The following is a 24387-nucleotide window of genomic DNA, read 5'->3' on the forward strand; positions in this document are numbered from 1 at the left end:
TTCCTCCTCCATTTTTCTCCCAATTTTCCCCAATTTCCCCCTAAATTTCCTTCTCCATTTTCTACCTAATTTCCCCCCAAATTTCCTCCCAATTTTTTCCCAATCCCCCCAAATTCCTCCCTCAATTTTTCCCATTTCTCCCCAATTTTCCCCAAATTTCCTCCCCCAATTTTCCCCAATTTCCCCCGAAATTTCCTCCTCCATTTTTTCCCCAATTTCCCCCCAAATTTCCTCCCAATTTTTCCCATTTCTCCCCAATTTCCCCCCAAATTTCCTCCCAATTTTTCCCATTTCTCCCCAATTTTTCCCATTTTTCCCCAATTTCCCCCCAATTTTTTCCTCCTCCATTTCCCCCAATTTCCCCCCAAATTTCCTCCCAATTTTTCCCAATCCCCCCCAAATTTCCTCCCCCAATTTTTCCCATTTTTACCCAATTTCTCCCCAATTTCCCCCAAAATTTCCTCCCCCATTTTTTCCCATTTCTCCCCAATTTCCCCCGAAATCTCCTCCTCCATTTTTCTCCCAATTTTTCCCAATTTTCCCCTTTCCCCCCAATTTCCCCCCAAATCTCCTCCTCCATTTTTCTCCCAATTTTTCCCAATTTTTCCCATTTATCCCCAATTTCCCCCCAAATTACCTCCCTCAATTTTTCCATTTCTCCCCAATTGCCCCCCAAATTTCCTTTTGCATTTTTCTTCCAATTTTCCCCATTTTCCCCAATTTCCCCCAAATTTCCTCCTCCATTTTTTCACATTTCCCCCAATTTTCCTCAAATTTCCTCCCTTAATTTTTTCCATTTCCCCCAATTTCTCCCCAAATTTCCTCCCAATTTTTTCCCATTTCTCCCCATTTCTCCCCAAATTTCCTTCTGCATCTTTCTCCCATTTCTCCCCAATTTTTCCCAATTTCCCCCCAAATTTCCTCCTTCATTTTTCTCCCAATTTTTCCCATTTCCCCCCAATTTCCCCCCAAAATTTCCTCCTCCATTTTTTCCCCAATTTCCCCCCAAATTCCCCCCCAATTTTTCTCCCAATTTTTCCCAATTTTTCCCATTTATCCCCAATTTCCCCCCAAATTTCCTCCCTCAATTTTCCCATTTCCCCCCACTTTCCCCCCAAATTTCCTCCTCCATTTTTCCTCCAATTTCCCCCCAAATTTCCTCCCAATTTTTTCCCATTTCTCTCAAATTTTCCCAATTTCCCCCCAAATTTCCTCCTCCATTTTTCTCCCAATTTTTCCCATTTCTCCCCAATTTTTCCTCATTTCACCACAAATTTCCTCCCCCAATTTTTCCATTTCTCTCCAATTTCCCCCCAAAATTTTCCTCCTCCATTTCTCCCCAATTTCCCCCCAAATTTCCTCCCAATTTTTTCCCATTTCTCCCCAATTTTTCCTCATTTCACCACAAATTTCCTCCCTCAATTTTTCCATTTCTCCCCAATTTCCCCCAAAATTTCCTCCCCCATTTTTTCCAATTTTTCCCCAATTTCCCCCAAATTTCCTCCCCTAATTTTCCCCCATTTTTCCCATTTCTCCCCAATTTCCCCCCAAATTTCCTCCCCCAATTTTCCCATTTCTCCCCAATTTCCCCCCAAATCTCCTCCTCCATTTTTCTCCCAATTTTCCCCATTTTTCTCCCCAATTTTTCCCATATCTCCCAAATTTCCCCCCTTCCCCCCAACCCCCACAGCCCCCCCACCTTCACCACCCTCCCCCCCCTCCCCACCCCATAACCCCCCCCACCCCTCCCCCTCCCCTCCCCTCCCCCACCATGCCGCCCCCTCCCCCCCTTTACCTGGCGCTGGCCCTGGCGCTTTGGGCAGCGCCGCCTCCGACCCCGGCCGCCCCCTCCGGCCCCTCGGGACCCTCGGGACCCCCCTCGGGCCAGCCCCCCCAGCCCCCCCCGGACCCCCCCCCGGACCCCCGTTTCCCGGTGGTGCCCACCCAGTACGGGCGGCTGCGGGGGGCTCGCCGCGACCTGAGCAACGAGCTGCTGGGGCCGGTCCAGGCGTTTCTGGGGGTCCCCTACGCCGCCCCCCCGCTCGGGCCCCGCCGCTGGGCGCCCCCCGAAGCCCCCGCCGCCTGGGGGGGGGTCCGCGACGCCACCGCCTTCGCCCCCGCCTGCCCCCAGAACCTGCGGGCCGGACCCCCGCCCCTGATGCTGCCGCTGTGGCTGAGCGACAACCTGGAGGCGGCCGGCGCCTACGTGGCGGCGCAGAGCGAGGACTGCCTCTACCTGAACCTCTACGTGCCCACCGAGGACGGTAATTCACCTGAGATACACCTGGGGACAGGTGTGACACACCTGTGACACACCTGGGGACACCTGGGATAGAGCTGGGATGGGGCTGGGTGTGAGTGCAGGGTCACACAGAGCGAGGACTGCCTCTACCTGAACCTCTACGTGCCCACCGAGGACGGTAAATTACCTGGGATACACCTGGGGACAGGTGTGACACACCTGGGCTACAGGGGGATACACCTGGGATCAATGGGATACACCTGGGATAGAGCTGGGGATGGGTCTGGGGTCACACAGAGCGAGGACTGCCTCTACCTGAACCTCTACGTGCCCACTGAGGACGGTATGACACACCTGGGCAGGTGTGACACACCTGGGCACACCTGGGGACATGTGGGATAGAGCTGGGATAGAGCTGGGTGTGAGTGCGGGGCAGTGCAGAGCGAGGACTGCCTCTACCTGAACCTCTACATGCCCACCGAGGACGGTATGACACACCTGTGACACACCTGGGGACAGGTGTGACACACCTGGGATACACCTGTGACACACCTGGGGAGATGTGGAGTACAGTGGGATAGAGCTGGGGATGGGTCTGGGGTCACACAGAGCGAGGACTGCCTCTACCTGAACCTCTACGTGCCCACCGAGGACGGTATGACACACCTGGGCAGGTGTGACACACCTGTGACACACCTGGGGACATGTGGGGATACACCTGGGATCAATGGGATACAGCTGGGATAGAGCTGGGGATGGGTCTGGGGTCACACAGAGCGAGGACTGCCTGTACCTGAACCTCTACGTGCCCACAGAGGACGGTAATTCACCTGGGACACACCTGAGATACACCTGGGATCAGGTGTGACACACCTGGGGTACCTGGGATAGAGCTGGGATAGAGCTGGGTGTGAGTGCGGGGTCACGCAGAGCGAGGACTGCCTCTACCTGAACCTCTACGTGCCCACCGAGGACGGTAATTCACCTGGGGACAGGTGTGACACACCTGTGACACACCTGGGGTACAGGGGGATACACCTGGGATAGAGCTGGGTGTGAGTGCGGGGTCACACAGAGCGAGGACTGCCTCTACCTGAACCTCTACGTGCCCACCGAGGACGGTAATACACCTGGGATACACCTGGGCACACCTGGGCACACCTGGGGTACAGGGGGATACACCTGGGATAGAGCCGGGGATGGGTCTGGGGTCACACAGAGCGAGGACTGCCTCTACCTGAACCTCTACGTGCCCACCGAGGACGGTAATGTACCTGGGGACAGGTGTGACACACCTGTGACACACCTGGGCACACCTGGGATCCATGGGATAGAGCTGGGATGGGGTTGGGTGTGAGTGCGGGGTCACACAGAGTGAGGACTGCCTCTACCTGAACCTCTACGTGCCCACCGAGGACGGTAATTCACCTGAGATACACCTGGGGACAGGTGTGACACACCTGGGATACACCTGGGATCCATGGGATAGAGCTGGGGATGGGTCTGGGGTCACACAGAGCGAGGACTGCCTGTACCTGAACCTCTACGTGCCCACCGAGGACGGTAATTCACCTGAGATACACCTGGGGACAGGTGTGACACACCTGGGATACACCTGGGATACATGGGATACAGCTGGGGTACAGCTGGGTGTGAGTGCGGGGTCACACAGAGCGAGGACTGCCTCTACCTGAACCTCTACGTGCCCACCGAGGACGGTAATACACCTGGGGACAGGTGTGACACACCTGTGACACACCTGGGCACACCTGGGGTATAGTGGGATACACCTGGGATAGAGCTGGGGATGGGTCTGGGGTCACACAGAGCGAGGACTGCCTCTACCTGAACCTCTACGTGCCCACCGAGGACGGTAAATTACCTGGGGACAGGTGTGATACACCTGGGATACACCTGTGACACACCTGGAGATATGTGGGGTACAGCTGGGGTACAGCTGGGTGTGAGTGCGGGGTCACACAGAGCGAGGACTGCCTCTACCTGAACCTCTACGTGCCCACCGAGGACGGTAAATTACCTGGGGTACACCTGTGACACACCTGGGGACAGGTGTGACACACCTGGGGTACCTGGGATACACCTGGAGTACAGTGGGGTACAGCTGGGTGTGAGTGCGGGGTCACACAGAGCGAGGACTGCCTCTACCTGAACCTCTACGTGCCCACCGAGGACGGTATGGAACACCTGGGCAGGTGTGACACACCTGTGACACACCTGGGATCCATGGGATACACCTGGGATGGGGCTGGGTGTGAGTGCGGGGCAATGCAGAGCGAGGACTGCCTCTACCTGAACCTCTACGTGCCCACCGAGGACGGTAAATTACCTGGGGTACACCTGGGCAGGTGTGACACACCTGTGACACACCTGGGGACATGTGGGGTACACCTGGGATAGAGCTGGGGATGGGTCTGGGGTCACACAGAGCGAGGACTGCCTCTACCTGAACCTCTACGTGCCCACCGAGGACGGTAATGTACCTGAGATACACCTGGGGACAGGTGTGACACACCTGTGACACACCTGGGATCCATGGGATACACCTGGGGTACAGCTGGGTGTGAGTGCGGGGTCACACAGAGCGAGGACTGCCTGTACCTGAACCTCTACGTGCCCACCGAGGACGGTAATTCACCTGGGGACAGGTGTGACACACCTGTGACACACCTGGGGACATGTGGGGTACAGGGGGTACAGTGGGATACAGCTGGGGATGGGTCTGGGGTCACACAGAGCGAGGACTGCCTGTACCTGAACCTCTACGTGCCCACCGAGGACGGTAATGTACCTGGGATACACCTGTGACACACCTGGGGACAGGTGTGACACACCTGGGGTACCTGGGATACACCTGGGGTACAGTGGGGTACAGCTGGGTGTGAGTGCGGGGTCACACAGAGCGAGGACTGCCTGTACCTGAACCTCTACGTGCCCACCGAGGAGGGTAAATTACCTGAGACACACCTGAGATACACCTGGGTACACCTGGGGACACCTGGGCACACCTGGGGACATGTGGGGTATAATGGGATACACCTGGGGTACAGCTGGGTGTGAGTGCGGGGCGGCGCAGAGCGAGGACTGCCTGTACCTGAACCTCTACGTGCCCACCGAGGACGGTATGGTGCACCTGGGCACACCTGGGCACACCTGGGGTACAGGGGGATACACCTGGGATAGAGCTGGGTGTGAGTGCGGGGTCACACAGAGCGAGGGCTGCCTGTACCTGAACCTCTACGTGCCCACCGAGGACGATAATGTACCTGGGGCACACCTGGGGACAGGTGTGATACACCTGGGATCAATGGGATACAGCTGGGGTACAGCTGGGTGTGAGTGCGGGGTCACACAGAGCGAGGACTGCCTGTACCTGAACCTCTACGTGCCCACCGAGGATGGTAAATTACCTGGGGACAGGTGTGACACACCTGTGACACACCTGGGCACACCTGGGGACACCTGGGATCCATGGGATAGAGCTGGGATAGAGCTGGGGTTGGGTCTGGGGTCACACAGAGCAAGGACTGCCTCTACCTGAACCTTTACGTGCCCACCGAGGACGGTATGGCGCACCTGGGCAGGTGTGACACACATGTGACACACCTGGGCACACCTGGACGCACCTGGGGATGGGTTTGACACATGTGGGGACAGGCAGGACACACCTGGAACACACCTGGGGCACACCTGGAACACACCTGGGGCACACCTGGGGACAGGTGAGGGGCAGAGGCATACCTGGGGACACCTGAGGCACACCTGGGGACACCTGGGCACACCTGGGGACACCTGGGGACAGGTGAGGGATGGACAGGGACACACCTGGGCACACCTGGGGACAGGTGAGGGAGGGGTGGGAATGGCGGGGATGGGTGTGGCTACAGAAATGGGGCGTGGCCAGGTGAGATGGGCACGGCCAGGTGAGATGGGCGTGACCAGGTGAGATGGGCCTGACCAGGGGAGATGGGCGTGGCCAGGTGAGATGGGCGTGACCAGGTTAGTGGGAGTGTCTCCACCCCAGCTCGGCACCCCATTGGAGGAATGAACGGGTGGGCGTGGCCAGGTTGGATGGGCGTGGTAAATGAGGGAGGGGCGTGGCCAGCCCGGCCCAGGTGAGGGCAGGAATGGGGTAAAAAAAGAGAAAATTGGGGCAAAACGGGAAATTGAGGAAAAACAGCAGAAATTGAGTAAAGGGGGCGGGGCCAATGGAGGGGGAGGGGCGGCTCCGCCCCCAAATCCCGGCCCCCGAAATGGGGAGAAAAAAGGGAAATTTGGGCAAAGTTTGGGGGAAATGGGGCAGGAAACGGAGAAATCAGGAAATGGGGCAAAACCCGGGGAAATTGGGAAAAACCCAAAGGAAAAATGGGGAAGGGGCGTGGCCCGGTATGACCCCGCCCCCAAATGGCGGAAAAGGGGCGGGAACGAGAAAATCTGGGCGGGAAAATCGAGAAATGGAATTTGGGGCGAAAAACGGCAAATTTGGGCAAAGAGGGGGCGGGGCAGGCCCTCCCCAGCCCCGCCCACAATCCACGGCCCCGCCCACAATCAGTGTCCACTCAGTGTCCACTCAGTGTCCATCCCAGTGTCCATCCCAGTGTCCACTCAGTGTCCATCCCAGTGTCCACTCAGTGTCCACTCAGTGTCCATCCCAGTGTCCATCCCAGTGTCCATCCCAGTGTCCATCCCAGTGTCCATCCCAGTGTCCACTCAGTGTCCACTCAGTGTCCATCCCAGTGTCCACTCAGTGTCCATCCCAGTGTCCATCCCAGTGTCCACTCAGTGTCCACTCAGTGTCCACTCAGTGTCCATCCCAGTGTCCATCCCAGTGTCCACTCAGTGTCCATCCCAGTGTCCATCCCAGTGTCCATCCCAGTGTCCATCCCAGTGTCCACTCAGTGTCCATCCCAGTGTCCATCCCAGTGTCCATCCCAGTGTCCACTCAGTGTCCACTCAGTGTCCATCCCAGTGTCCATCCCAGTGTCCATCCCAGTGTCCACTCAGTGTCCACTCAGTGTCCATCCCAGTGTCCATCCCAGTGTCCACTCAGTGTCCACTCAGTGTCCACTCAGTGTCCATCCCAGTGTCCATCCCAGTGTCCACTCAGTGTCCATCCCAGTGTCCATCCCAGTGTCCATCCCAGTGTCCATCCCAGTGTCCACTCAGTGTCCATCCCAGTGTCCATCCCAGTGTCCATCCCAGTGTCCACTCAGTGTCCACTCAGTGTCCATCCCAGTGTCCATCCCAGTGTCCATCCCAGTGTCCACTCAGTGTCCACTCAGTGTCCATCCCAGTGTCCACTCAGTGTCCACTCAGTGTCCATCCCAGTGTCCATCCCAGTGTCCACTCAGTGTCCACTCAGTGTCCACTCAGTGTCCATCCCAGTGTCCATCCCAGTGTCCACTCAGTGTCCACTCAGTGTCCACTCAGTGTCCACTCAGTGTCCATCCCAGTGTCCATCCCAGTGTCCACTCAGTGTCCACTCAGTGTCCATCCCAGTGTCCATCCCAGTGTCCATCCCAGTGTCCATCCCAGTGTCCATCTCAGTGTCCATCCCAGTGTCCACTCAGTGTCCATCCCAGTGTCCACCCAGTGTCCACTCAGTGTCCATCCCAGTGTCCATCCCAGTGTCCATCCCAGTGTCCACTCAGTGTCCACTCAGTGTCCACTCAGTGTCCATCCCAGTGTCCATCCCAGTGTCCATCCCAGTGTCCATCCCAGTGTCCACTCAGTGTCCACTCAGTGTCCATCCCAGTGTCCATCCCAGTGTCCATCCCAGTGTCCATCCCAGTGTCCATCCCAGTGTCCACTCAGTGTCCATCCCAGTGTCCATCCCAGTGTCCACTCAGTGTCCACTCAGTGTCCATCCCAGTGTCCATCCCAGTGTCCATCCCAGTGTCCACTCAGTGTCCATCCCAGTGTCCATCCCAGTGTCCATCCCAGTGTCCACTCAGTGTCCACTCAGTGTCCACTCAGTGTCCATCCCAGTGTCCACTCAGTGTCCACTCAGTGTCCACTCAGTGTCCATCCCAGTGTCCATCCCAGTGTCCACTCAGTGTCCACTCAGTGTCCATCCCAGTGTCCACTCAGTGTCCATCCCAGTGTCCACTCAGTGTCCACTCAGTGTCCACTCAGTGTCCATCCCAGTGTCCATCCCAGTGTCCACTCAGTGTCCATCCCAGTGTCCATCCCAGTGTCCATCCCAGTGTCCACTCAGTGTCCATCCCAGTGTCCATCCCAGTGTCCATCCCAGTGTCCACTCAGTGTCCACTCAGTGTCCATCCCAGTGTCCACTCAGTGTCCATCCCAGTGTCCATCCCAGTGTCCACTCAGTGTCCACTCAGTGTCCATACCAGTGTCCACTCAGTGTCCATCCCAGTGTCCATCCCAGTGTCCATCCCAGTGTCCACTCAGTGTCCATCCCAGTGTCCATCCCAGTGTCCATCCCAGTGTCCACTCAGTGTCCATCCCAGTGTCCATCCCAGTGTCCATCCCAGTGTCCATCCCAGTGTCCATCCCAGTGTCCACTCAGTGTCCATCCCAGTGTCCATCCCAGTGTCCATCCCAGTGTCCACTCAGTGTCCACTCAGTGTCCACTCAGTGTCCATCCCAGTGTCCATCCCAGTGTCCATCCCAGTGTCCACTCAGTGTCCATCCCAGTGTCCATCCCAGTGTCCACTCAGTGTCCACTCAGTGTCCACTCAGTGTCCATCCCAGTGTCCACTCAGTGTCCACTCAGTGTCCATCCCAGTGTCCACTCAGTGTCCATCCCAGTGTCCATCCCAGTGTCCATCCCAGTGTCCACTCAGTGTCCACTCAGTGTCCATCCCAGTGTCCATCCCAGTGTCCACTCAGTGTCCACTCAGTGTCCATCCCAGTGTCCACTCAGTGTCCATCCCAGTGTCCATCCCAGTGTCCATCCCAGTGTCCACTCAGTGTCCACTCAGTGTCCACTCAGTGTCCATCCCAGTGTCCACTCAGTGTCCATCCCAGTGTCCATCCCAGTGTCCACCCAGTGTCCATCCCAGTGTCCACTCAGTGTCCATCCCAGTGTCCATCCCAGTGTCCACTCAGTGTCCACTCAGTGTCCACTCAGTGTCCATCCCAGTGTCCATCCCAGTGTCCACTCAGTGTCCATCCCAGTGTCCATCCCAGTGTCCATCCCAGTGTCCATCCCAGTGTCCACTCAGTGTCCATCCCAGTGTCCATCCCAGTGTCCACTCAGTGTCCATCCCAGTGTCCATCCCAGTGTCCACTCAGTGTCCATCCCAGTGTCCACTCAGTGTCCATCCCAGTGTCCACTCAGTGTCCACTCAGTGTCCACTCAGTGTCCATCCCAGTGTCCACTCAGTGTCCATCCCAGTGTCCATCCCAGTGTCCACTCAGTGTCCATCCCAGTGTCCACTCAGTGTCCATCCCAGTGTCCATCCCCGTGTCCATCCCAGTGTCCATCCCAGTGTCCACTCAGTGTCCATCCCAGTGTCCATCCCAGTGTCCACTCAGTGTCCACTCAGTGTCCACTCAGTGTCCATCCCAGTGTCCACTCAGTGTCCATCCCAGTGTCCATCCCAGTGTCCATCCCAGTGTCCATCCCAGTGTCCACTCAGTGTCCATCCCAGTGTCCACTCAGTGTCCACTCAGTGTCCATCCCAGTGTCCATCCCAGTGTCCATCCCAGTGTCCACTCAGTGTCCACTCAGTGTCCATCCCAGTGTCCACTCAGTGTCCATCCCAGTGTCCATCCCAGTGTCCACTCAGTGTCCATCCCAGTGTCCATCCCAGTGTCCATCCCAGTGTCCACCCAGTGTCCACTCAGTGTCCATCCCAGTGTCCATCCCAGTGTCCACTCAGTGTCCATCCCAGTGTCCACTCAGTGTCCATCCCAGTGTCCATCCCAGTGTCCATCCCAGTGTCCACTCAGTGTCCACTCAGTGTCCACTCAGTGTCCATCCCAGTGTCCATCCCAGTGTCCACTCAGTGTCCACTCAGTGTCCATCCCAGTGTCCATCCCAGTGTCCATCCCAGTGTCCACTCAGTGTCCATCCCAGTGTCCATCCCAGTGTCCACTCAGTGTCCACTCAGTGTCCACTCAGTGTCCATCCCAGTGTCCACTCAGTGTCCATCCCAGTGTCCATCCCAGTGTCCATCCCAGTGTCCACTCAGTGTCCATCCCAGTGTCCATCCCAGTGTCCACTCAGTGTCCACTCAGTGTCCACTCAGTGTCCATCCCAGTGTCCATCCCAGTGTCCACTCAGTGTCCATCCCAGTGTCCATCCCAGTGTCCATCCCAGTGTCCACTCAGTGTCCATCCCAGTGTCCATCCCAGTGTCCACTCAGTGTCCACTCAGTGTCCACTCAGTGTCCACTCAGTGTCCATCCCAGTGTCCATCCCAGTGTCCATCCCAGTGTCCACTCAGTGTCCATCCCAGTGTCCATCCCAGTGTCCACTCAGTGTCCACTCAGTGTCCACTCAGTGTCCATCCCAGTGTCCATCCCAGTGTCCATCCCAGTGTCCACTCAGTGTCCACTCAGTGTCCATCCCAGTGTCCATCCCAGTGTCCATCCCAGTGTCCACTCAGTGTCCACTCAGTGTCCACTCAGTGTCCATCCCAGTGTCCATCCCAGTGTCCATCCCAGTGTCCACTCAGTGTCCATCCCAGTGTCCACTCAGTGTCCATCCCAGTGTCCATCCCAGTGTCCATCCCAGTGTCCACTCAGTGTCCACTCAGTGTCCACTCAGTGTCCATCCCAGTGTCCATCCCAGTGTCCATCCCAGTGTCCACTCAGTGTCCATCCCAGTGTCCATCCCAGTGTCCACTCAGTGTCCACTCAGTGTCCACTCAGTGTCCATCCCAGTGTCCATCCCAGTGTCCACTCAGTGTCCACTCAGTGTCCACTCAGTGTCCACTCAGTGTCCATCCCAGTGTCCATCCCAGTGTCCATCCCAGTGTCCACTCAGTGTCCATCCCAGTGTCCATCCCAGTGTCCACTCAGTGTCCACTCAGTGTCCACTCAGTGTCCATCCCAGTGTCCATCCCAGTGTCCATCCCAGTGTCCACTCAGTGTCCATCCCAGTGTCCACTCAGTGTCCACTCAGTGTCCATCCCAGTGTCCATCCCAGTGTCCATCCCAGTGTCCATCCCAGTGTCCACTCAGTGTCCATCCCAGTGTCCACTCAGTGTCCACTCAGTGTCCACTCAGTGTCCATCCCAGTGTCCACTCAGTGTCCACTCAGTGTCCATCCCAGTGTCCATCCCAGTGTCCATCCCAGTGTCCACTCAGTGTCCACTCAGTGTCCACTCAGTGTCCATCCCAGTGTCCACTCAGTGTCCACTCAGTGTCCACTCAGTGTCCATCCCAGTGTCCACTCAGTGTCCACCCAGTGTCCATCCCAGTGTCCACTCAGTGTCCACTCAGTGTCCACTCAGTGTCCATCCCAGTGTCCATCCCAGTGTCCACTCAGTGTCCATCCCAGTGTCCATCCCAGTGTCCACTCAGTGTCCACTCAGTGTCCACTCAGTGTCCATCCCAGTGTCCACTCAGTGTCCATCCCAGTGTCCATCCCAGTGTCCACTCAGTGTCCACTCAGTGTCCATCCCAGTGTCCATCCCAGTGTCCATCCCAGTGTCCACTCAGTGTCCATCCCAGTGTCCACTCAGTGTCCACTCAGTGTCCACTCAGTGTCCATCCCAGTGTCCATCCCAGTGTCCACTCAGTGTCCACTCAGTGTCCACTCAGTGTCCATCCCAGCCCCTCCCCCACCCCCATTTTTGGGCCTTTTCCCCAATTTTTCCCCTTTTCACCCAATTTTTCCCATTTTTCCCCATTTTTCCCATTTTCCCCATTTTTCCCCATTTCCCTTTTTTCCCATTTTCCCCCAATTTTTTCCTCTTTTTCCCCCATTTCCCCAATTTCCCCCTTTTCCCAATTTTGGGCTTTTCCCCCCATTTTTCCCCCATTTCCCCAATTTTCCCCTTTTCCCAATTTTGGGCTTTTTCCCCCCATTTTCCCAATTTTGCTCTTTTTCCCCCCATTCCCCCATTTCCCCATTTTTCCCAATTTTGGCTTTTTCCCCCCATTTTTCCCCTCCCCGTTTTTGCGGGGGGAGGGGCCCGGAACGTTCCAAACCCATTTTCGGGGGGGGTCGGATTTTTTTCCCCTCCCCCCCCGTTTTTTCACCTTTTTGCTCTCCCGCCCCGCCCCCGACCCCGTTTTCGCCTCTTTTGGCCCCAAATTTTTCCCCTTTTCTCTCCCCCCGGTCCAGGTTTGCTCGGCAAAAAGCGCGAGGACGGCGCGGCCGGCGGCCCCCCCCCGGACTCAGGTATTTGCTGCATGTTTTGGGGCAAATTCCGCCGATTTTGGGTCTTTTTCATTCTTTGGCTGCTTCTTCCCCCCCTTTCTTTTTTTTTCTTTTTTTCTTTTTTTTTTCTTTTTTTTTTTTTTTTTTGCTCTTTTCTTCCCCTCCCCCCTTTCCCCTCCCCCATCCCCAAATTCTCTCCCGCGGGGGGGGGAGGGGGGATTTTTTTGTTTTTTTTTTTTTTTAATTTTTTTTTGGTTTTTTGCCTTTTTTTGGTTCTTTTTGCGGATTTTTCCTGGGGGGGGTTTTGGTTCTTTTCTTCTTTTTTTGTGGTTTTTTTTTTGTTTGTTTTGTCGTGGTTTTTTTGGGGTCTTTTCCTTTTTTTTTGTGTTTTTTTATTTTTGGCTTCTTGGCGGGGGGGGTTTGGGGCAGATTTTTGGTTTTTTGGGGTTTTTTTGGGGTTGGGTGTTTTTTTTTTGGTTGTTGTTGTTTTTTTGGCGTTTTGGTGGTTTTTGGGTTTTTCTCTGGTTTTTTGGATCCCACTCCCCCCCCTCCCCGTGTCCCCCCCCTCCCCTCCCCCCCTTTGCTCGCTGTCCCCAAGGGGGGGGAGACGTTGCCATGGAAACGGCCCCAAAAAAGGGAAAAAACGCCCAAAGCGACCCAAAATGGCCCAAACTGACCCAAAATGGCCCAAAATGACCCCAAATTACCCCAAAATGGCCCAAAATGACCCCAGAGTGACCCCAACTGACCCAAACATGTCCCCAAAATCTCCCAAAATTACCCAAAATGACCCAAAATGACCCAAAATGTCCCAATGTGACCCCAAAATGTCCCAAGTGACCCCAAAGTCACCCCAAAATGTCCCAAAGTCACCCCAAAATGTCCCAAAGTGACCCCAAAGTGACCCAAAATGACCCAAAATGACCCTAAAATGTCCCAAAGTGACCCCAAAATGACCCAAAATGTCCCAAAGTGACCCCAAAATGACCCAAAATTATCCCAGGTGACCCCAAAATGTCCCAAAATGTCCCCAAAGTGACCCAAAATGTCCCAAGTGACCCCAAAGTGACCCCAAAGTGACCCAAAATGACCCAAAATGTCCCAAAATTACCCAAAGTGACCCCAATGTGACCCCAAATGACCCAAAATGTCCCCAAAATTACCCAAAGTGACCCAAACTGTCCCAAATTTACCCCAATGTGACCCCAAAGTGACCCAAATTGTCCCAAAGTGACCCCAAAGTGACCCAAAATCACCCAAAATGACCCAAAATTACCCAAAATGACCCCAAAGTGACCCCAAAATGACCCAAAATGTCCCAAGTGACCCCAATGTGACCCCAAACTGTCCCCAAAGTGACCCCAGAGTGACCCCAAGTGACCCCAATGTGACCCTGTCCCCCCAGCCCGTGACCTCTGACCCCGCTGTCACCTCCCAGCACCCCCCGGGGTGACATCGGGGGGGTCCCCAGGGTGTCCCCAATTCTGGGGTGTCCCCAAGGTGTCCCCAGGGTGTCCCCAGGGTGTCCCCAGGGGGTCCCCAAGGTGTCCCCAATTCTGGGGGACCCCCAATGATGTCCCCAGGGTGTCCCCAATTCTGGGGGGTCCCAGTGGTGTCCCCAAGGTGTCCCCAAGGTGTCCCCAGGGTGTCCCCAGGGTGTCCCCAATTCCGGGGGGGTGCCCAGGGTGTCCCCAGTTCCAGGGGACCCCCAAGAATGTCCCCAAGGTGTCCCCAGGGTGTCCCCAGGGTGTCCCCAATTCTGTCCCCTGTCCCTGTCCCTGCCCCATCCCCTCAATGTCCCCAATGTCCCCAATGTCCCCCCAATGTCCCCAATGTCCCCAATGTCCCCAATGTCCCCAATGTCACTTTGGTGTCCCCAGACATCCGTGACAGCGGCAAGAAGCCGGTGATGCTGTCCCTGCCCTGTCCCTGTCCCCAATGTCCCCGATATCCCTGATATCTCCAATATCCCTGATGTCCCCTCGATGTCCCCAATGTCCCCAATGTCCCTTTGATGTCCCCAATGTCCCCAATGTCCCTTTGATGTCCCCAATGTCACTTTGGTGTCCCCAGACATCCGTGACAGCGGCAAGAAGCCGGTGATGCTGTCCCTGCCCTGTCCCTGCCCTGTCCCCGAGTGTCCCCAATGTCCCCGATATCCCTGATATCCCCAATGTCCCCAATGTCCCCGATATCCCCGATATCCCTGATGTCCCCAATGTCCCCTCGATGTCCCCAATGTCATTTTGATGTCCCCAATGTCCCCAGACATCCGTGACAGCGGCAAGAAGCCGGTGATGCTGTTCCTGCCCTGTCCCTGTCCTGTCCCTGTCCCTGTCCCCAGGGTGTCCCTGTCCCTGCCCCATCCCCCCAATGTCCCCAATGTCCCCAATGTCCCCAATGTCCCCAATGTCCCCTTGCTGTCCCCAGACATCCGTGACAGCGGCAAGAAGCCGGTGATGCTGTTCCTGCCCTGTCCCTGTCCCCAAGGTGTCCCTGTTCCTGCCCCATCCCCCTGATGTCCCCAATGTCCCTGATATCCCCAGTGTCCCCAATGTCCCCAATGTCCCCAATGTCCCCTTGCTGTCCCCAGACATCCGTGACAGCGGCAAGAAGCCGGTGATGCTGTTCCTGTCCCTGCCCTGTCCCTGCCCTGTCCCTGCCCTGTCCCCAAGGTGTCCCTGTCCCTGCCCCATCCCCCCAATATCCCCAATGTCCCCAATGTCCCCAGTGTCCCCAATGTCCCCAATGTCCTCTCGATGTCCCCAGACATCCGTGACAGCGGCAAGAAGCCGGTGATGCTGTTCCTGCCCTGTCCCTGTCCCTGTCCCTGTCCCCAGGGTGTCCCTGTTCCTGCCCCATCCCCCCAATGTCCCCAATGTCCCCGATATCCCCAGTGTCCCCAATGTCCCCAATGTCCCCAATGTCCCCAATGTCCCCAATGTCCCCAATGTCACTTTGGTGTCACTTTGCTGTCCCCAGACATCCGTGACAGCGGCAAGAAGCCGGTGATGCTGTTCCTGTCCCTGTCCCTGCCCTGTCCCCAGAGTGTCCCCAATGTCCCCAATATCCCCGATGTCCCCAATGTCCCCAATGTCCCCAATGTCACTTTGATGTCCCCAGACATCCGTGACAGCGGCAAGAAGCCGGTGATGCTGTTCCTGCCCTGTCCCTGTCCCTGTCCCTGTCCCTGTCCCCAAGGTGTCCCTGTTCCTGCCCCATCCCCCCAATGTCCCCAATGTCACTTTGGTGTCCCCTTGGTGTCCCCAGACATCCGTGACAGCGGCAAGAAGCCGGTGATGCTGTTCCTGCCCTGTCCCTGTCCCTGTCCCTGTCCCCAGGGTGTCCCTGTTCCTGCCCCATCCCCCCAATGTCCCCAATGTCCCCGATATCCCCAGTGTCCCCAATGTCCCCAATGTCCCCAATGTCCCCTTGCTGTCCCCAGACATCCGTGACAGCGGCAAGAAGCCGGTGATGCTGTCCCTGCCCTGTCCCTGCTCTGTCCCTGTCCCTGTCCCCTCGATGTCCCCAATGTCCCTGATATCCCCGATATCCCCAATGTCCCCGATGTCCCCAATGTCCCCAATGTCCCCAATGTCACTTTGATGTCCCCAGACATCCGTGACAGCGGCAAGAAGCCGGTGATGCTGTTCCTGCCCTGTCCCTGCCTTGTCCCCTCGATGTCCCCAATGTCCCCAATATCCCTGATATCCCCAATATCCCTGATGTCCCCAATGTCCCCAATGTCCCCAATGTCACTTTGATGTCCCCAATGTCCCCAGACATCCGTGACAGCGGCAAGAAGCCGGTGATGCTGTCCCTGCCCTGTCCCTGTCCCTGTCCCCAGGGTGTTCCTGTCCCCAAGGTGTCCCTGTCCCTGCCCCATTCCCCCAATGTCCCCAATGTCCCCAATGTCCCCAATGTCCCCAATGTCCTCTCGATGTCCCCAGACATCCGTGACAGCGGCAAGAAGCCGGTGATGCTGTTCCTGCCCTGTCCCTGTCCCCAGAGTGTCCCCAATGTCCCCAATATCCCCGATATCCCCGATGTACCCGATATCCCTGATGTCCCCAATGTCCCCAATGTCCCCAATGTCCCTTTGCTGTCCCCAGACATCCGTGACAGCGGCAAGAAGCCGGTGATGCTGTTCCTGTCCCTGCCCTGTCCCCTCAATGTCCCCAATGTCCCTGATATCCCCAATATCCCTGATGTCCCCAATGTCCCCTCGGTGTCCCCAATGTCATTTTGATGTCCCCAATGTCCCCAGACATCCGTGACAGCGGCAAGAAGCCGGTGATGCTGTTCCTGTCCTGTCCCCTTGATGACCCCAATGTCCCCAATATCCCCCATCCCCCTGATGTCCCTGATGTCCCTTTGGTGTCCCCAATGTCACTTTGATGTCCCCAATGTCCCCAGACATCCGTGACAGCGGCAAGAAGCCGGTGATGCTGTCCCTGCCCTGTCCCTGTCCCCAATGTCCCCAATGTCCCCGATATCCCTGATATCCCCAATATCCCCGATGTCCCCAATGTCCCCAATGTCACTTTGGTGTCACTTTGGTGTCCCCAGACATCCGTGACAGCGGCAAGAAGCCGGTGATGCTGTTCCTGCACGGCGGCTCCTACATGGAGGGGACAGGGAACATGTTCGATGGCAGCGTGCTGGCGGCGTACGGCAATGTCATCGTTGTCACCATGAACTACCGGCTGGGGGTGCTGGGTAAGGGACATTGGGGACATTGGGGACATTGGGGACATTGGGGACATTGGGGACATTGGGGACAGGGAACATGTTCGATGGCAGCGTGCTGGCGGCGTACGGCAATGTCATCGTTGTCACCATGAACTACCGGCTGGGTGTGCTGGGTAAGGGACATTGGGGACACTGGGGACATTGGGGACATTGGGGACACTGGGGACATTGGGGACAGGGAACATGTTCGATGGCAGCATGCTGGCGGCGTATGGCAATGTCATCGTTGTCACCATGAACTACCGGCTGGGCGTGCTGGGTAAGGGACATTGGGGACACTGAGGACATTGGGGACATTGGGGACACTGAGGGCACATTGGGGACATTGGGGACATTGGGGACATTGGGGACATTGAGGGGACATTGGGGACATTGGGGACATTGGGGACATTGGGGACATTGGGGACACTGGGGACAGGGAACATGTTCGATGGCAGCGTGCTGGCGGCGTACGGCAATGTCATCGTTGTCACCATGAACTACCGGCTGGGCGTGCTGGGTAAGGGACATTGGGGACACTGAGGGGACATGGGGACATTGGGGACATTGGGGACACTGGGGACATTGGGGACATTGGGGACATTGGGGACACTGGGGACACCGAGGGGACATTGGGGACAGTGGGGACACTGAGGGGACATTGGGGACATTGGGGACATTGGGGACACTGGGGACATTGGGGACATTGGGGACACTGGGGACATTGGGGACAATGGGGACATTGGGGACACTGAGGGGACATGGGGACATTGGGGACATTGGGGACATTGGGGACACTGGGGACATTGGGGACATTGGGGACACTGAGGGGACATTGGGGACACTGGGGACATTGGGGACATTGGGGAGATATTGGGGACATTGGGGGGATTGGGGACACTGGGGGGATTTGGGATATTGGGGACATTGGGGGACATTGTGTGTCCTGGCCCTGTCCCTGCCCTGTCCTGGCCCTGTCCCCAATGTCCTGGCACCGTGTCCCCGATGTCCCTGCCGTGTCCTGGCCCTGTCCCCGATGTCCCCACCGTGTCCTGGCTGTGTCCCTGGTGTCCTGGCCCTGTCCCCAATGTCCCCACCATGTCCTGGCCCTGTCCCCAATGTCCCTGTGGTGTCCTGGCCCTGTCCCTGATGTCCCCACCATGTCCTGGCCGTGTCCCCAACGTCTCCCCGGTGTCCTGGCCCTGTCCCCAATGTTCTGGCACCATGTCCCCAATGTCCCTGTGGTGTCCTGGCTGTGTCCCCAATGTCCCTGCCATGTCCTGGCCCTGTCCCTAATGTCCCTGCCGTGTCCTGGCCCTGTCCCCACATGGCCCTGGCAGTGTTCCCAATGTCCCTGCGGTGTCCCCAATATCCCCTTGATGTCCCCATGGTGTCCCCACAATGTCCCCAATGTCCCTGGCTGTGTCCCTGGCTTTGTCCCCACAATGTCCCCAATGCCCCTGGCTGTGTCCCCACGGTGTCCCCAATGTCCCCTCGGTGTCCCCAGGGTTCCTGAGCACGGGTGACCAGGCTGCCAAGGGCAATTACGGCCTCCTGGACCAGATCCAGTGTCCCCAATGTCCCTGTGGTGTCCCTGGCTGTGTCCCCAATGCCCTGGTGGTGTCCCTAGCTGTGTCCCCAATGTCCCCATGATGTCCCCAATGTCCCCAGGGTTCCTGAGCACAGGTGACCAGGCTGCCAAGGGCAATTACGGCCTCCTGGACCAGATCCAGGCGCTGCGGTGTCCCCAGGGTGTCCCTGGCTGTGTCCCCATGGTGTCCCCTCGATGTCCCCAATGTCCCCACGATGTCCCCACGATGTCCCCACTGTCCCCAGGGTTCCTGAGCACGGGTGACCAGGCTGCCAAGGGCAATTACGGCCTCCTGGACCAGATCCAGTGTCCCCAGGGTGTCCCCAATGTCCCCACAGTGTCCCTGGCTGTGTCCCCAGTGCCCCTGGCTGTGTCCCCACGATGTCCCCAATGTCCCCATGATGTCCCCAATGTCCCCAGGGTTCCTGAGCACGGGGGACCAGGCTGCCAAGGGCAATTACGGCCTGCTGGACCAGATCCAGTGTCCCCAGGGTGTCCCTGGCTGTGTCCCCAGGGTGTCCCCAATGCCCTGGTGGTGTCCCTGGCTGTGTCCCCAATGTCCCCATGATGTCCCCACTGTCCCCAGGGTTCCTGAGCACGGGTGACCAGGCTGCCAAGGGCAATTACGGCCTGCTGGACCAGATCCAGTGTCCCCAGGGTGTCCCCAGGGTGTCCCTGGCTGTGTCCCCAATGACCCTGGCTGTGTCCCCACGATGTCCCCAATGTCCCCACGATGTCCCCTCGGTGTCCCCAGGGTTCCTGAGCACGGGTGACCAGGCTGCCAAGGGCAATTACGGCCTCCTGGACCAGATCAGTGTCCCCAGGGTGTCCCTGGTGGTGTCCCCAGGGTGTCCCCAATGTCCCTGTGGTGTCCCTGGCTGTATCCCCAATGTCCCCACGATGTCCCCTCGGTGTCCCCAGGGTTCCTGAGCACAGGTGACCAGGCTGCCAAGGGCAATTACGGCCTCCTGGACCAGATCCAGGCGCTGCGGTGTCCCCAGGGTGTCCCTGGTGGTGTCCCCATGGTGTCCCCTCGATGTCCCCAATGTCCCCACGATGTCCCCACGATGTCCCCACTGTCCCCAGGGTTCCTGAGCACGGGTGACCAGGCTGCCAAGGGCAATTACGGCCTGCTGGACCAGATCAGTGTCCCCAGGGTGTCCCCAATGCCCTGGTGGTGTCCCTGGCTGTGTCCCCACGATGTCCCCAATGCCCCTGGCGGTGTCCCTGGCTGTGTCCCCAATGTCCCCTCGGTGTCCCCAGGGTTCCTGAGCACGGGTGACCAGGCTGCCAAGGGCAATTACGGCCTGCTGGACCAGATCCAGGCGCTGCGGTGGCTGCACGAGAACGTGGGGCACTTCGGGGGCGACCCCCAGCGCATCACCATCTTCGGCTCGGGGGCGGGGGCGGCCTGCGTCAGCCTCCTCATCCTCTCTCACCACTCTGAAGGTACTGAAAACGGCCAAAATCGACCCAAAATCCACCCCAAAACAGCCCCAAAATCCACCCCAAAACAGCCCCAAAATCCACCCCAAAACAGCTCCAAAATCCACCCCAAAACCGCCCCAAAATCCTCCCCAAAACAGCCCCAAAATCCACCCCGCCTCAGCCTGCTCATCCTCTCTCACCACTCTGAAGGTACCAAAAATGCCTGAAATGGCCCCAAAATCCACCCCAAAACCGCCCTAAAATCCACCCCAAAACAGCCCCAAAATCCACCCCAAAACAGCCCCAAAATCCACCCCAAAACCGCCCTAAAATCCACCCCAAAACAGCCCCAAAATCCACCCCAAAACCGCCCCCAAATCCACCCCAAAACAGCCCCAAAATCCACCCCAAAACCGCCCTAAAATCCACCCCAAAACAGCCCCAAAATCCACCCCAAAACAGCCCCAAAATCCACCCCAAAACAGCCCCCAAATCCACCCCAAAACAGCCCCCAAATCCACCCCAAAACTGCCCCAAAATCCACCCCAAAACAGCCCCAAAATCCACCCCAAAACCGCCCCAACATCCACCCCTGCGTCAGCCTCCTCATCCTCTCACACCACTCTGAAGGTACTGAAAATGGCCAAAATCGACCCAAAATCCACCATGGCGACCCCAAAACCGCCCCAAAATCCACCCTGGTGACCCCAAAACCGCCCCAAAATCCACCCCGCCTCAGCCTCCTCATCCTCTCTCACCACTCTGAAGGTACCGAAAATGCCTGAAATGGCCCCAAAATCCACCCCAAAACAGCCCCAAAATCCACCCCAAAACCACCCTAAAATCCACCCTGGTGACCCCAAAATCAACTCAAAATCCACCCCGCCTCAGCCTCCTCATCCTGTCCCACCACTCTGAAGGTACCGAAAATGGCCAAAATCAACCCAAAATCCACCCCAAAACAGCCCCAAAATCCACCGTGGTGACCCCAAAACCACCCCAAAATCCACCCCAGGGATTCCTCCTCATCCTCTCACACCACTCTGAAGGTACATAAATGGCCAAAACAGCCCCAAAATCCACCCCGCCTCAGCCTCCTCATCCTGTCCCACCACTCTGAAGGTACCGAAAATGGCCAAAATTGACCCCAAATCCACATCGGGGACACATCAAGGACAAATCTCGATCCCTGTGACCCCAGTGACCCCAATGACCCCAGTGACCCCAAACCCTGGTGAGACCCCCCTGACCCCACTGACCCCACTGATCCCAAACCCTGCTGAGACTTTAATGACCCCACTGACCCCACTGACCCCAATGACCCCACTGACCCCAATGACCCCAATGACCCCACAATGACCCCAATGACCCCAAACCCCCCCTGTCCCCAGGACTGTTCCAGAAGGCCATCGCCCAGAGCGGCACGGCCATCGCCAGCTGGTCGGTCAATTACCAACCCCAATGACCCCACTGTCCCCAATGTCCCCAAACTCCCAATGACCCCAGTGACCCCCCAATGACCCCAACCCCCCCCTGTCCCCCCAGGACTGTTCCAGAAGGCCATCGCCCAGAGCGGCACGGCCATCGCCAGCTGGTCAGTCAATTACCGACCCCAATGACTGCAGTGACCCCAATGTCCCCAAACCCCCAATGACCCCAATGACCCCAATGACCCCAATGACCCCAGTATGTCCCTGTCCCCTCAGGACTGTTCCAGAAGGCCATCGCCCAGAGCGGCACGGCCATTGCCAGCTGGTCGGTCAATTACCAACCCCAATGACCACAATGACCACACTGTCCCCAAACTCCCAATGACCCCAATGACCCCAATAACCCCAATGACCCCACAATGTCCCCCTGTCCCCAGGACTGTTCCAGAAGGCCATCGCCCAGAGCGGCACGGCCATCGCCAGCTGGTCGGTCAATTACCAACCCCAATGACCCCACTGTCCCCCAACCCCCAATGACCCCAATGTCCCCCTGTCCCCAGGACTGTTCCAGAAGGCCATCGCCCAGAGCGGCACGGCCATCGCCAGCTGGTCGGTCAATTACCAACCCCAATGACCCCAATGACCCCAATGACCCCACAATGACCCCAAATGACCCCCCAATGACCCCAAACCCCTCCTGTCCCCAGGACTGTTCCAGAAGGCCATCGCCCAGAGCGGCACGGCCATCGCCAGCTGGTCGGTCAATTACCAACCCCAATGACCCCAATGACCCCAGGGCTGTTCCAGTGAGACCCCACTGACTCCAATGACCCCAAATGACCCCACAATGTCCCCCTGTCCCCTCCTGTCCCCAGGACTGTTCCAGAAGGCCATTGCCCAGAGCGGCACGGCCATCGCCAGCTGGTCGGTCAATTACCAATGACCCCACTGACCCCAATGACCCCAATGACCCCACAATGACCCCAAATGACCCCCCAATGACCCCAAACCCCTCCTGTCCCCAGGACTGTTCCAGAAGGCCATCGCCCAGAGCGGCACGGCCATCGCCAGCTGGTCGGTCAATTACCGACCCCAATGACCCCAATGACCCCAATGACTGCAGTGACCCCAAACCCCCCCTGACCCCAATGACCCCAATGACCCCAAACCCCCCCTGTCTCCTCAGGACTGTTCCAGAAGGCCATCGCCCAGAGCGGCACGGCCATCGCCAGCTGGTCGGTCAATTACCAACCCCAATGACCCCAAACCTCCACTCACCCCAGTGACCCCAGTGACCCCAATGACCCCACAATGTCCCCCTGTCCCCTCCTGTCCCCAGGACTGTTCCAGAAGGCCATCGCCCAGAGCGGCACGGCCATCGCCAGCTGGTCGGTCAATTACCGACCCCAGTGACTGCAGTGACCCCAATGTCCCCAAACCCCCTGTGACCCCAATGACCCCAGTATGTCCCTGTCCCCCCAGGACTGTTCCAGAAGGCCATCGCCCAGAGCGGCACGGCCATCGCCAGCTGGTCGGTCAATTACCAACCCCAATGACCCCAATGACCCCAATGTCCCCAAACCCCCTGTGACCCCAATGACCCCAATGACTGCAGTGACCACAATGACCACACTAACCGCACTGACCCCACTGTCCCCAAACCCCCAATGACCCCAATGTCCCCAAACCCTGGTGACACCCCAATGTCCCCCCAGGACTGTTCCAGAAGGCCATCGCCCAGAGCGGCACGGCCATCGCCAGCTGGTCGGTCAATTACCAACCCCACTGACTGCAGTGACCACACTGACCTCAATGACCCCAATGACCCCAATGACCCCAAACCCTGGTGACACCCCAATGACCCCAATGTCCCCTGCTGTCCCCAGGACTGTTCCAGAAGGCCATCGCCCAGAGCGGCACGGCCATCGCCAGCTGGTCGGTCAATTACCAACCCCAATGACCACACTGACCCCAAACCCCCAGTGACCCCAATGACCCCAATGACCCCACAATGTCCCCCTGTCCCCTCCTGTCCCCAGGACTGTTCCAGAAGGCCATCGCCCAGAGCGGCACGGCCATCGCCAGCTGGTCGGTCAATTACCAACGCCCCTGACCCCAATGACCCCAATGACCCCAATGACCCCAAACCCTGGTGACACCCCAATGTCCCCCCTGTCCCCAGGACTGTTCCAGAAGGCCATCGCCCAGAGCGGCACGGCCATTGCCAGCTGGTCGGTCAATTACCGACCCCACTGTCCCCAAATCCCCAATGACCCCAATAACCCCAATAACCCCAATGACCCCAATGTCCCCTTGTCCCCCCAGGACTGTTCCAGAAGGCCATCGCCCAGAGCGGCACGGCCATCGCCAGCTGGTCGGTCAATTACCAATGACCCCACTGACCCCAATGACCCCAATGACCCCACAATGACCCCAAATGACCCCCCAATGTCCCCCTGTCCCCTCCTGTCCCCCCAGGACTGTTCCAGAAGGCCATCGCCCAGAGCGGCACGGCCATCGCCAGCTGGTCGGTCAATTACCAACCCCAATGACCCCAATGACCCCAATGACCCCAATGACCCCACAATGACCCCAAATGACCCCCCAATGACCCCAAACCCCTCCTGTCCCCAGGACTGTTCCAGAAG

The 24387-nt window shown here is 57.7% G+C and overlaps 1 protein-coding gene across 1 annotated transcript in view; it reads left to right on the top strand.

The window, feature by feature from the left end:
- Positions 1 to 1771: 1771 nt before the first annotated feature.
- The window catches only part of NLGN2 (neuroligin 2), a gene marked incomplete at both ends in the record, with an annotated part of 29869 nt that continues 7253 nt past the window's right edge, over positions 1772 to 24387 (top strand). The window contains 6 exons of the mRNA XM_084227491.1: positions 1772 to 2264; positions 12524 to 12580; positions 17129 to 17228; positions 17509 to 17570; positions 20145 to 20330; positions 21701 to 21749. Of these exons, the coding sequence (XP_084083617.1) occupies positions 1772 to 2264; positions 12524 to 12580; positions 17129 to 17228; positions 17509 to 17570; positions 20145 to 20330; positions 21701 to 21749 (947 nt within the window). The remainder of the gene's footprint in view (positions 2265 to 12523; positions 12581 to 17128; positions 17229 to 17508; positions 17571 to 20144; positions 20331 to 21700; positions 21750 to 24387) is intronic.

This window comes from Fringilla coelebs (genome assembly GCF_963513975.1).
Source record: "Fringilla coelebs genome assembly, contig: SCAFFOLD_402, whole genome shotgun sequence".
NCBI classification, from domain to species: Eukaryota; Metazoa; Chordata; class Aves; order Passeriformes; family Fringillidae; genus Fringilla; species Fringilla coelebs.